The following is a 14,024-nucleotide window of genomic DNA, read 5'->3' on the forward strand; positions in this document are numbered from 1 at the left end:
CCATGCATGTTTTCTGAGATGCGGGAGGAAACCGGAGTACCCGGAGAGCGGAGAAAACCCACACAGGCACGGGGAGAACATGCAAACTCCAGACAGACGATGCCGGATTTGAACCCAGGTCCTCAGAACTGTGAGGCAGATGTGCTAACCTGTCGTCCACCGTGCCAGTTGGCAAACAATGCAGTTTTTTTTTCTATTCTTTGATCTGCTCCAACCACTTAACACTCATTAGTTTTCTATAAAAAGGCTGATCATATGAAACAGTCTCAAAAAATGCCCCATTGGGGGCTCGGACCACTAAGCAACAGTTTTTGCTTGCTGGTCTGAGCCCCCAAAATGGCGTTTTTGGCTCCAGTAATGGGGCAATTTCCACATTTGTAATCCCTGCAAATTAGCAAATGAGCAATGATACGCAATGATTTGTAAAGAAACAGCATAAGCTTTACTGTTTATAAAGAACTGGCATTTTTACTCGAGCAACTGCTTATGAAGAAGATTTATAAAGTCTATTTACGAAGAACTTTTCTGTGAAAAAAAAAATCTCTTTAATATCAGAGCATGAATATGATCTTAGAAGCCTACCGTCTGATAATAATCATCATCATCATCATCCTCATCATCATTGACGTTTGTAGCATTGGTTTGTTAAAAGCTTCTGCAGCATTTTGTAGGCAGTGCTTTATATTTAAATTAATACACATGCGAAACGTATGTGTGACTCCTCCTTTTGGAAGTCAGTGCACCTCATGTGAGCCCTCCCCTCTGCTGGAAACTCTCCTCTTATTGTCCACATCCCAGCCTTATGACAAACGCTGCAGACACCAAGTGGACTTTGGCCACATATCTCTTGGATTTTTAAATGTGTATGGTTATATTTGCCCCGGTAAGTCTTTTCCTCTTAGATTTTTTTTTTAAATGCTTAATTGAATTTATATATTCATTTTACTTCTGCAGTAGATTAGTTACATTTAAACTTAAAATGGAATTAATAGCAACAGTGTGAATCTTTATGTGAATAATTGTTACCAGTGTGCGAGTCACATAAAAGTACTCAGTTTATAGTAAATGTTATATTCAGTGTTTTGAATATATTAGAAGCGAGCTGTGTGATGGCACAGCTGTAGAAACGTTTGATGCAAAAAATGAATCAGCCTGCACTGCTGTGGCCACCCTCCAGTGCACAGTGAGCAGCACTTCCCACCTTTAAATTATTCATCTTTTGTTTTCAGACCAATTAGAAATTGTAATAATCAGTCCTGTGATTTATTCATGGGAAAACATTATGCAATAAGCCACACTCACTCAGGCATGTCCCCTGATAGTCCTTTCACTCACGCCAGTGAATGCTTTTGCCCGCAAATGACTGCTATCATATTCTGCTCCTCAGATTTTTGCCATTTGTGCGTTTGCAACATGCGGAGGCTACTATGGGCACCTCCGGGTTAAAGTGGACTGTGCAGACAGCACACTGAGTAACAGGAGCATCGACGTTGATTTTGGCTATCCATTCAGGTACACCACGGCTGCTACGACCGACAAACTGTTGACACAGTGAATAATATTCACTTTCATACATTTATATATTGGCATGTGTTGCATGTACAAAAAAGGACAAAAAGAAGTATAAAAAAACTAAAACTTTCCCCCACCAATATTTCCTCATTATCAATTAGGGCTTTTGAAACATTAAGTGGCATTTTTGTGCCAACAAACATTTTTAAACAGTGTTATGGGTACATAATTTATGTTTTTTTTTTTTTTTTTTCTGAAGTCAAGTATTGAAAACTACGGCAATATTTTTTAAGTAAGCTGTCTTTCTCTTGATTACCTCTTGCTGAGCTATTTATGTTTCAGAACAACTTGTTGTTGTCTTACATTAATAATCACAAGTTGAAGAAGTACATCAGCGTAAAACATTAGCAGGTCCATTGTCTCTACATCTGCTTTGAATCTGTATGCTTTATGAATGGCACAGTCTATTAAACTGATAAGGTTAAAAATTCCTTGGAGAGTAGATTCAATTCGGTACTTTTTCTTGAGGAAGATGCACCTCGCATGAGTGGCAGAGAAAGAGATGATCTCTGTATCCTGTCACTAAATGAAGTGGTGTCTGAGCAAGCAGGCCCAAGGCATTGTGGGTGCACGCCGCTAGACAAGATCAATAGTGGAAACATTTTGGCACGTCAAAAGGGACCACTTAAGGTTAGAATCTTGACTGATCTGGCACCGAGTGCATTTTGGTTTAATGATGCAGTGAAACATTTCGGAGAAAGGGGCCTTCAAATTGGACTGGCTTCCTGGCTACACATCACATATGGGGTAAGCTCATTACGACAAAAGCGGAATGCATTGTCTAGATGAGCACACAACATTTTTTAGACTTCCACTGTGGACAAATCTGGAAAAATCTTTCCTAAACAATGAATTAACCCATGCAAAACACAATTTAAAATGAAACAACTACACACTGAGTGACTTAAACAAGGTTTAGAACACTGGTCCAGTCATCATTGCAGCTTGATTCTTGTGAGGAAGCATGCGATAACTAGAGGCTGGTGTTTTTTGTAGTGCAGTGACAGCGAACGTCTCACTGTCAATCCCTGTCAATTTCAGCTAAGCGTCAAATTAACATTTCATCTTAGGGAAAAGCAACACCATCACTTTTTCTTTAATGACTTTCTAGCTTTCCCTCGCTTTGATTACAGTTTAATTCAAAGGTAAAATACTTGAATGGCGTGGCCATCCACATCCATCCATCCATTTTCGATAGCACTTCTCCTCATTTGCGTCATGGGTGAGCTTGAGCCTATCACAGCTGACTTTGGGTGAAAGGCAGGGTACAACCTGGACTGGTTGCTAGCCACTCATTGGACAGAACTGTATTGTACAAATTGCACCAATATGTAGGATCTATAAAACTAACTAACCATCCTATCACAATACGTGTTTTGTTTTCCCTTAATAAAACCTGAGTGTAGACCCGCTTTTCATCTGCAGGTTACAACAAGTGCATTTCAAGGCTCCACTATGTGAGACAAAGAGGGAGGAAATTCTCTTCCTGGACGGCGACTTTTCCTCAGCAGCTCAGTTTTTTGTCACCGTGGGCGTGATCACGTTCCTCTACTCTCTACTGGCAACTGTGGTCTACATCTTCTACCAGAACAAATACTTGAAGAACAACCGAGGCCCGCTTGTGGTCAGTGACTGTTCGGCCTCACATGTACAGTAGTAAGACGAGGAGTTGTTGTATTAACTTGAGCATGTTTTGCCCTTTTCCCTCTGGTATGCAGGACTTTGCAGTGACAGTGATCTTCGCCATCATATGGCTCATCAGCAGTTGTTGTTGGGCCAAAGCGCTCTCTGATATCAAGACGGCTACGAGGCCTACCAAAGTGCTGCTGCTCATCCCTGCCTGCTCGGTTCGGGAGAACAAATGCACAGCTGCCCAGGGAGCTCACTGGTCTCGTCTCAACATGTCGGTGGTGAGAACAAATATAATAGTCATCTACAATATATATATATATATATATATATAAAGTATGTGTAAATGCTTCTGTTTGTGTGCATCTGCTTTATTTGTATACATTCACATATTGCATGAAAAAGGGTACGCTAAATACCAGGAAATCGTACTTCAAAAATTTACTAATCATTACAGAAAACCAAGTTACTTTTTTTTTTTTTTTTTTTTTGCTACCAGTGGATGCGTAAAAATCAAAACAAAAGTGTGTTTATTTTTTTTATTGTCACTACTTAAAGCTATAATCCACAGCTTTTTTTTGTTGTTCAAAAAAGTCATTTTCACCCAAGCCAGTACGAGAGGAGATGACTCAATGATGATTAAGCCATTCAGCTCCTCTCACATCTTGCTGTATGTGTCAGTATCTTATTTTTTATACTTAGTAAACGGCCTATTCATTTCCCGCGCTGGTGGCGCACTGCTAATGACAGCGCGACAATGATGGCATGAAAATGACGCATGTCATTCAAAGCATAGTAAAAATGTTGTGGAATCACAAATACGGGGCATAACATGCATTGCCGACGTCTTATTGAAGCGAAAGGTCTGTTCTTTTGTTGTAATACAGAATTTGAACAGAATGGGGCGCCAAATGTTACATACTATAGCTTTAAGTTCCGAGGAGTTGATAGGGGTCAATCACAACAATGATAAAGATTGACTTTGATGTTTGAATGACAAACTACGGGCTGGTGAATCTATGCTCCTGTACAGAAATAAGACAGAAAGTAAGGACAGACACACACAAAGGAAATTACTTCAAAAACATGACTATAACGATTATTACAATAACTTTATTTAACATTGATTTTAAAATGGAGTCATTACTATTTATTAAACACAGTGTACCGTGGATATATATATTTTTGATTCTCGGCATTCACCCAACTCATATACATTCTTTTTATTTTCTCTCTCCAGATTTTTGGTTTCGTCAACGTCATCCTTTGGGCTGGAAACATTTGGTTTGTCTTTAAAGAGACGGGCTGGTACAAGATGGGGCTTAGGTATCCCACCAGGAGCGCTTCTGGGAAACGTGAAATGCGTCAGCGGCTCTACAGCGAGAGCAGCTTCGACCTTCCAGAGGAAAATTTTGGTCCTCAGCCGTACAGACAGAACAACTTCAACCAGACAAAAGGAGATTTGGGGATGCAGGTGTCCCGCCAAGGCAGCTTCAACCAATCACAAGTGAGCTATGGCCTTCCGCAAACCAATCTCGGGAAGCCAGTCATTTATGACAGTAAAGGAGGGGCCCTGTGATCATTGTCAAGGAGAAGTAATTTTGCCTTATGTTTATTTTATCGAATACTTATTGAATACTTGTATTACAGTAACATTGTGTGTTTCATACCTCTAAAACCTTTGATGTCATCTTTACTGACCACATCATTTAAATCTAAACAACAAAACAAAGAGAGGTTTGAAAAAGTGGAAAATGTATGTGGTGGTACTAGGGTTAGCTATGTAGTTCAGTTATTGTTGACTACTTCTCTGAATGGTCCATTATATATGTCTGGTATCAAAATGTGGTATCTATTGATTCGTATAGATGTATAACAAACATATTTAAGAATAAATAATAGAGCAAATGGTACTGTGTTCAAGCACATTTTTGGTTAAACTGCACAACTTGAAGCTGTACATCATTATACAATATTCTTTGTTGATATTGTTTTTAAATTTTAACGTGTTCATATAAAATATAGCTGTAGCTAACTGTCTCAGGTAGTTTATTGCTGGCTAGTAATTTGCAGAAGGAAACAAGGAAGATTTTTCATGATCACCGCTATGGACCCCGAAATGATTTAGAGCTGCACCAAGCATTCCAGACCACATTTGAGCTTCATTATTTATTATGTGCAGTTTTCAATTTTTTTGCTTCTTAGTGTTCATTGTTGGAGTTCCTAATATTGTAATCAGTGTGCTTTTGTCCACTTGCAAAAAGCTTGATTTTAAATAAAGACTAGTTTGGTGTAATTTAGTAACATTGGCTTGATTAAATTTACATTTCAAGCAGAAATAAATCCAAAACTCCAAATGTTTAATCCTGATGTAAAACAGTTTCACTCAATTTTGATGTATTTTGCTGTAGAAATGACTAACCTAAAACATATTTAAGATTCCAAATATTTCATCAGATCAAAAAATAATTCTAAACATTTTCTATTAATTATGCTGAATGAAAATATGAATGCAATGCTTTTGTTTTTGATCCCATTTTTTATGAGCTGAACTCCAAATGATCGAGACTTTCTATGTACACAAAAGGCCTATTTCTCTAACATACTGTTCACAAAATCAGTCTAAATACGTGTTGTATGTGACCACTTCTCCTTTGCCGGGACAATCCATCCACCTCACAGGTGTGGCATATAAAGATGCATTTTAAAGAGCATGATTATTACATACAGTAGGTGTGCTTTCGGCTGCCCACAATAAAAGGGCACTGTAAATGGGGAGTGGGGTATTTGCGGGGAGTGCGGGGTGCAGAAACCCAGACAGTATCTGTTCTGTCCACTATTTACTTAACGCAGTGCAACTCTCTATACTTTGTATAGAGTTGATCAGGTTGTTGATTGTGGCCTGTGGAATGTTGGTCCACTTTTCGTCAATAGCTATGCCAAGTTGCTGGATATTGGAGCGAAATGGAACAGTGAAGGGAACCGTTTCTCCACAGCGCCTGACGGCATCGAATGTGAGCATTTGTCCACTCAAGTTAGTTACCACAACGACCCGCAGTCAGGTTGAGACCCGATGAGGATGATGAGCATGCAGATGAGCTTCCCTGAGACAGTTTCTGACAATTTGAGCAGAAATTCTTTGGTTATGCAAGCAGATTGTTGCAGTCACCATGCTAATTGCAAGCTCCCTCAAAACTTGCAACATCTGTAACATTGTGCCGCGTGATAAAAACTGCACATTTTAAAGTGGCCTTTTATTGTGAGCAGCCTAGCGCTCAACTGTGCAATAATAATGTATTCAGCATCTTGTTATGCCACACTTGGGATCTCAGCAAAGAAGTGCTCACTAACACTAATTTAGACAGATTTTCAAACAACATTTAGGGAAAAATAAGCCTTTTTCATACATAGAAACAGTTTTAGATATTTGAGTTCAACTAATGAAAGATGGGAGCAAAAACAAGTGTTGTTTATATTTTTGTCAGTTTAGTAGTGTGCAAAAAAAGCCTGTACTGTTAGTACACAGTGGCTGCTGACAATATTGCGCTAACATTTTTTGAAAAGGCCAAATCTTCTGTTCTGACGTATTTATTACTGTATTTTGTATTTCTATGACATTGTACGCCAACACCTGATGTTTGTCTTATAAGACAATTCATCTCTTTGTGTCTATGAAAAAAAGGAACAAAAAATTGCAACAGTGATTCAAAGTCAACAGGCACCAGGCAGAAACCAATAGAGAGAATGTTAAATGAATAAAGCTTCTTGTAGAGAACATTAAAGTGTGCGCCATGCAGCATACCAGGATTATCTCCATAGAAAAAAGGCCAGCGGGATAATCTCTCCTGGTGGCTGTTTCATCCCATTTTAGACAATTAACACAATACTTAGTCATACTCAAAACTCCTACCAATGACTTGCTTGTAAAAAGGCCAAAGCAAAGAAGCGATTCTATTTCAATTAAAATGTGTAACAATCTCCTGTTGTTGGACTGCCCATCTTTGTGTGCGTTGCATAAATAAAGCCAACACTGCTCATATGATTGTGTTGTTAAACAGGTCAGAGTAGGTTTGTAGGAAGTATACATTGAACAACTGTGGTGTCTTATTCCCAAAATGTGGTCTTTGCTATTATGTTGGGATGAGAAATGATCAATCATAAAACTCCAGGTGCTACTGTATATATAAAATGGCGCTTGGCATGCTGGGATGCCCAGCATGTGCAGTCCTGATGCTGACACAAAAGTAATTACATTGCATGTTGATTTTCAGCCCGCGACATAAAAATTCTTGAGGTCTGTCAGTCTATGCCGAGTGTCAATGACAGTGTAACAGTTGGATTAAGCATGGTTGATTGATCATACCTGGAGAACAGGCACATGAAGTGCTCAAGAGGTGACTGTGTGTTTGGACACGCCAAACTTTTTAAAAGTGTCTGGACACATTTTTCATTTTACAAACATTACATGGAAGCACGAACTGGACAAGTCGCATGCGGTGTAAAGCCTGTCGCACAAAAGTCTTTTAAAGTCATACTACATAAACTACTGTATACACACCTCAACACAATAATTTAAAGTTGGGTTTAGGATAATCGTAAAATATATATTTTTAAAGGAACACATACTGTACATAAATTACTAGTTAGTTGTCCACTACTAATTATGAGGGGCTGGTCTAAGCAAAAAATGCCAGGGCCGATTTCTTGTCCATGTCCAGCCCTGTTATTGGATCCCACTCCCATTCCATAGTTCAAACTGTCTAGTAGTCAAATCCATGGTAGAGCATTCTTCGCCATGAACCTGAAAGTAGCATGCTAAATAACATACTGACAGACAAGCAAACAAAATACAGTGCACTGTGAAAGAATGAAAAATGGTACAGTCCTAACCTAAACAAATGCAAATCGCTTGCCCATTTATGAGTTCAATTGTGGTTCCTTTTTATTTTCTTAAACATTCTGTTGCTATTTTATTTCATTGTGATTATCTTCATTATGTTGCACGGTTTGTTATTATACTATACTATACGATACTATATTATGAAATGTAATATATATATCAAATATATTATTTACGACTATACTATCATGTGCACTATGCTATGCCATAATACGCTATACTATCTTATTCCATATTTAAAAAAACATTTTCAGTAACTGGTTGACAAATAGGCAGCACGGTGGTCGACTGGTTAGAGCATCTGCCTCACAGTTCTGAGGACCCGGGTTCAATCCCCGGCCCCGCCTGTGTGGAGTTTGCATGTTCTCCCTGTGCCTGCGTGGGTTTTCTCCGGGCACTCCGGTTTCCTCCCACATCCCAAAAACATGCATGGTAGGTTAATTGACGACTCTAAATTGCCCCTAGGCGTGGATGTGAGTGCGAATGGTTGTTTGTTTGTATGTGCCCTGCGATTGGCTGGCAACCAGTTCAGGGTGTACCCCGCGTGCTGCCCGATGATAGCTGGGATAGGCTCCAGCACCCCCGCGACCCTAGTGAGGAGAAGCGGCTCAGAAAATGGATGGATGGATGGATGGACGGTTGACAAATATGACACGCTTCTCATGATAAGCATTCTGTTATCTAGCCTAACATGGTTTGTTTTTAACAAAATGATTATGTGAAATGATAATGAAGTCATAGAATTTGTATCAGAGAGAATGATGACTTCACCCTAACCATTAGCACAGCCCATCAGGGAAGTCTATCCAAGGCTGTTGTTCATGGCAAACATCAGCCTTGAATTACATGCACTTTGTTATTAAGGCCTCAGTATGCAGTGGTCGTCGATCTGATCCAAGCAATTAGATGGGACGGGAGGGTGGTTAGGAAGTAGGCCTTCTCTCTGTGGGTGCTGCCCCTCACACAAATGCTAATGGCATGCAGGTGTCCAGGGCTGCCTCTCTGCACTAGTAAATTACAGTGCATGTGCTCCCAGCTTGAAAATTACCATCAGCGTGTGTGAAAGGAATAAAGGGTTGCGTCACAGGATAGATGTCACATTGTGTTTTGTATAGTACAGTGAATCCTAATTGAGCTACCGTGGTACTGGCTTGTCTGTCATATTAGTTACGGGTGTATTTCAATCAGCGTTGAATTTAAGTTATAATACAACCCTGCGTTAACCTCTAACGTGCAAATTATATAGCACGCTCTATGGCCATAAGGTACACTTACAGTGAGGCCAGAGCTGGATCTCAAATTGTCCCTGAGTGTTTCCCAACCTTTACATTTTACAAATCTCTACGGAACTAATTCTGATCTTGTCTTGACTTACTCACACATTTACTTACTCAGTGGGACTGTTTAGTTGAACATAGCTATCATTCTTTTTTTATGAATGGCAACAGGTGAATACACAGGTTAATTGTACCTTCTGTAATCTAGTGGAATGTAAGGGCTGCTGTTTCAGCACCCTGAGACCAGCCCGTGTGTGTGTGTGTGTGTGTGTGTGTGTGTCATGAGTGCTTCGCATGGTTGACGTGTTGGAGTCTAGCAGCTGGACCTTGTCATCCTAATTACACTTGAGTGCTCCTAAGACGCTGTGAGACTCCAACTCGTCGCCAGACTATCAACGTTCTACGTCGATCTGCCATCTGCCCTTGCTCCCTGCAAACCAGTGCTCACCTCTTGCGGCCCACCGACAACACGGACTCCTACCGTGCCAATCCCGGATTTAGTTCTTGGAGTTCCTTTGTTCGTATCCAAGCTGCAATAAACCTTTATTCACAAACTCACCTCCCTGTCCTCTCTGCATCTGGGTCCAACTTGCAACCTGAATCCTGACATGGAAGAGCATTGAATTGTTTTGCCAGTCACTATACGTCGCTGGCGTAGATAGATGAACAAAGATACATTATTTGTTATCAGTAAATAATATTTTTTTGACCAATTAGCTGAAATTGAATACATTCCAGTGGAAAACCTGATCATCTCTCACATCTCTGAGGATCACAGTGGTTGGGAATCATAATGTTCATTTTCATGATGTTTGCAGTGGTGTAAAACTGGACTGCATCATATTGAGTGTTTACAATTCTGATTACCAGCTTTGTGTTTTTGCAATACTGTATTGATTATTGGATTCATGCATTGGATTCATAATAATCAATCTTCTGCTGATTTTTTTGATTTTTTTTGTCATTGAGAGTTACAGTTTGAATCAACTTGATGTTTCTGTGTTATCAGTACTTTATCTCAACATGGGACTAAAATGGATCTCTTTCTTCAGTCCTATTCGGTTTTCTCATAGATTCAATGTCATTTGCATACGCGGCGGTTATCTACAATGTATGTGTAGTTGCATTTGGTATTCATGATTTAATGTTATTTTGCAGCTGTACTAGTAAGTGCAATTTAACATTTTGTTTGTTTGTACATTTATGCAGAATGTGGATACTGTATTAAGGGAATCAACCAATTTCTGCAACCCTTCAATGAGACTCTTAGCATATCTTGATAGGTATTTTGGTCCACTATCGATGCGCAAAGTGCTCCAACCTTCTCAGATTTGAAGGGTGCCTTCGATATGTTTCGCCTTCTTTCACAGATAGGATGGGTGGATGGATGGATGGATGGGTATAAATACTGTACTGTATGTATATTTATGTATGTATAGAGCAGTGATTCCCAACCAGTGTGCCGGGGCACATTAGTGTGTCGTGAGCGCTCTTCCGGTGTGCCGTGGGAAATTATAAAATTTTACGTAATTGCTCAAACATTATTTATTTACAAGAAATAATGTATCTTTGTTCATCTATTTATGCCTTTGAGGCACAGTGACAGACACAATAAATAAATGCCCTTCTATTAGATGGCAGGACGTACATACAGTAATTAATGTATCCACTTTTTGTGACATTTTTGTTTGTTGGTGTGCCGTGAGATTTTTTAATTGTAAAACATGTGCCTTGGCTCCATAAACGTTGGAAATCACTGCTCTAGTCAGATCGTGTATTCTAATCAGTCAGGTCAAACCAACATTACAACATGACAGAAATAATGGGTGCTAACTTATTGTCATGAAATTACTTCACACACACACCAAAACTTTAGAGCATGAATCCCGGTCCTCAGAACTGTGAGGCGGACGCTCTAACCAGTCGACCACCGTGCCGCCATTATTATTATTATTATTATTATTATTATTATTATTATACATAGCACTACCTTCAATCTGATGTCTATTGTCCTCAAAATTGGACCACCATTTATAAAGAAACATGATGCCAAATTAGATAAGACCGTAACATTGAGACTATGCAGTACTCGTTAGGGAAAAAATGGTCACTTCCTGCTAACAAAGACAACAAAGTTTGTCATATTATGTTCAGTAAATTGTAAAGTTTGTGATCTCAGTGTGTGCTCCATATTGGCCTTCAGGTTTTGTGTCGACTCAGATTCAAACATCAATGAAATCCCATATTTCTGCTAATAGAAAGAATAAAAAGGAACAAAGTACAAATCCGAGTCAAAAGAGTACACAAATATTTTCATGCATGCATTTATTTACTCCAACCTATGTTTTTTTTCTTTTGTTTTGTGAAATACATAAAAACAATCACACTGGTAGCCCAGTGAAACGTCACATAATTACATGAAAATAGCCCCACTTGTGATTGCACATGGGCCAAGTGTTGTCGCGCTGCAGTAGGTTCGAACTTTTTTGAGTGCCATCAAACACTGTAAAGTGAGTCACATTTCAGTCACACTTGTACACTGATGCACACATACAGATGGACAACACGATGCACGTCTGCAGCATTCTGATATCTCTCTTGTACACTTTCTTTATATACATATTGACAGATGGATTGATAATTCGTTAGTGTGTTTTGTCCAGAGTCCATTCATTTCCATAGTTCCATTTGGCAAAAGTCCAACATATTTTTTTTCATGGGATTGTTTAAAAATCTGGATGCAATCAATAAGGAAAACGTCCATAGATTTTGAGGTGTCGTCATTTTTAAGACACAGAAGACACTTCTGTCTTGCTCGTGGAAACTGAAGACTCATCCTCCACCATGCCGCCCATTCCAATAGTACTCAGCATGCAGTTACGGAACTGGGAGAAAGAGCAAAGAGAACAGTTTCAGGAATGAAGTTGCAACATTTACAACAGCCGATAAAGATGTTAAGACAATATGCTGCACCAACCTGTTTATTCATCAGCACATAGATTACTGGGTTGTACAGGGCAGAGCTCTTTGCAAAGAAGGCAGGGATAGCAGCAGTCAAAGGACTGAAGTAAGCTCCCTTGTTCATGAAGATCCACCCAGCGAAAGTAGCATATGGGACCCAAGCCACTAAGAAGCCAAAGACCATCAGCACGCACATACGTGTCACTTCCTTCTCAGCTTTTTGGGTGGAGGCTGAGTCCTGCTGCTGTGCTGCAGCCTTGAAGCAAACCACAGATGCCGTTAAAAACGCCATTTCAACAGTGTATTGTGGAGTAACAAATAGTTGTTAAATGTATTGCACTACTTACAGCTTTGACTGTAAGTACAAGGCTGCCATAAGTAAAGAAAATGAGGAAGACGGGAGTAAAGAAGTGGACGACAAACATGTATATGACGTAGGATTCGTTGTTAAAGCCTGGAGCCAGAGTGTAGTAGTCAGGTCCGCAGGAGCACTGCATGCCCTCAGGGAGGTATCTGTGTAAGATTGCACATATTGTATAAGGCTACTTAGGACTAATAATATTCTTTTATCCCAAGTGGTTAGCACTTCAAGAATGTTACATTTCGGAGCCATTCTGTGTGGAGTTTATAGCTCTCATTGTGTTCCCGCTGTCCAAAAACCTGCATGCAAGCTCCCTTAAGATCTCTAGAATGTGAAGCTCTCTATGAGTCAGTCTTGTAATCGAACAGTTATCAGTCATAGGTCTACCCTGCCTCTCGACCTCAGTCAGCCAGGCGAGGCCCTAGCTTCCCTGTATCCTTAAACAGAAACAGAACAGAAGTGTTGTAGAAAGAGGTTGGATGCATTTAAAAAGGTCTACCTGGACCAGCCACCCAGTGGAGGTGCAGCACATGCGAAAGCCATGATCCAGGTGAAGACAACTCCAGCTGCAGCATGGGTCCCAGTGAACTTGAAGCTTCCCATAGGTTTACAGACGACAATGTATCTCTCCACAGCCAGCACCACCAGAGACCAGAGAGCAACTTCACCTGTAGGACAGTTTGATTATGAATTGATCTTTGTCATCTACTTCAAGCCATTTACTCCCAAGCTGAACTTACCTCCCAGCGTGGCCATGAATCCCTCGACCCCACAGGCGGTGGCTCCCAGAATGAAGTAGCCATTGATAGCAGACGTGATTGTGATGGTGAATCCGAATGCGCACATGATGAGACCAGCCACGGCCAAGTTGACCAGGATGTAATTGAGAGGTTGCCGGAGCTTCTTGTTCTGAGCTGTGACCAACAATGTCAGGCCGTTGATGGGGGTTCCAGTGCAGATCAGGAAGAACATGTAACTAGCCAAAAGTTTGAACCAAATGGGGTCCACCAGGTAATACTGCTGGTATTCAAAGGGACTTCTAACAATCCCAGTCCTGTTGGACATGGGGATATAGAAGTTTTTGCCCTCTGTGCCGTTAGGCTCGAATTGTCCTTCCCAACCCATCGTTGTTAAGTTGGTTTGTGAAAGCTTGAATCCGTCCAAACTTGGATAGTGTGTAGTCTCAATTGGTGTTGAAGGCCAAACCCACTCCAGCGGCTTATTGTCGTCCTGGGTGTTGTTTTATACCTCCTTGTGGTGATCCTCAAATTGGCCAAATTAGATTACAGGAGGATTGAGATGCAGCATACAGCTCAAGTCTGAC

At 40.2% G+C, this 14,024-nt stretch overlaps 2 protein-coding genes across 2 annotated transcripts; one reads left to right on the forward strand and one right to left on the reverse strand.

The window, feature by feature from the left end:
- The first annotated feature begins 803 nt into the window (after nt 1-803).
- Nucleotides 804-5,377, forward strand: synprb (synaptoporin b). The gene is made up of 5 exons (XM_061785163.1): nt 804-883; nt 1,388-1,512; nt 2,998-3,196; nt 3,291-3,482; nt 4,442-5,377. Exons 1-5 carry the CDS (start codon nt 860-862, stop codon nt 4,778-4,780), a joined length of 879 nt encoding a protein of 292 aa, XP_061641147.1. The 5' UTR covers nt 804-859; the 3' UTR covers nt 4,781-5,377.
- Nucleotides 5,378-11,686: 6,309 nt separating this feature from the next.
- LOC133483208 (green-sensitive opsin-like) lies at nt 11,687-13,934 on the reverse strand. Its single transcript, XM_061784075.1, has 5 exons — nt 13,441-13,934; nt 13,200-13,368; nt 12,687-12,852; nt 12,356-12,595; nt 11,687-12,263 (listed from the first exon to the last, which is right to left on the reverse strand). Exons 1-5 carry the CDS (start codon nt 13,823-13,825, stop codon nt 12,165-12,167), a joined length of 1,059 nt encoding a protein of 352 aa, XP_061640059.1. The 5' UTR covers nt 13,826-13,934; the 3' UTR covers nt 11,687-12,164.
- Nucleotides 13,935-14,024: the final 90 nt, after the last annotated feature.

The sequence above is a fragment of the Phyllopteryx taeniolatus genome, chromosome 9 (genome assembly GCF_024500385.1).
Source record: "Phyllopteryx taeniolatus isolate TA_2022b chromosome 9, UOR_Ptae_1.2, whole genome shotgun sequence".
NCBI lineage: Eukaryota > Metazoa > Chordata > Actinopteri > Syngnathiformes > Syngnathidae > Phyllopteryx > Phyllopteryx taeniolatus.

Bases quoted from the DNA above. Each gene is read 5' to 3' on its own strand.
- synprb (XM_061785163.1), top strand. From the start codon at position 860: ATGTGTATGGTTATATTTGCCCCG. The intron at 3,197-3,290 runs GTCAGTGACTGT...TCTGGTATGCAG, and splicing joins ACAACCGAGGCCCGCTTGTG to GACTTTGCAGTGACAGTGAT. The intron at 3,483-4,441 runs GTGAGAACAAAT...TTCTCTCTCCAG, and splicing joins CTCGTCTCAACATGTCGGTG to ATTTTTGGTTTCGTCAACGT.
- LOC133483208 (XM_061784075.1), bottom strand. From the start codon at position 13,825: ATGGGTTGGGAAGGACAATTCGAGCCTAACGGCACAGAGGGCAAAAAC. The intron at 13,369-13,440 runs GTAAGTTCAGCT...ACTGTCCTACAG, and splicing joins ATTCATGGCCACGCTGGGAG to GTGAAGTTGCTCTCTGGTCT. The intron at 12,264-12,355 runs GTTGGTGCAGCA...TCTTTCTCCCAG, and splicing joins ATGTGCTGATGAATAAACAG to TTCCGTAACTGCATGCTGAG.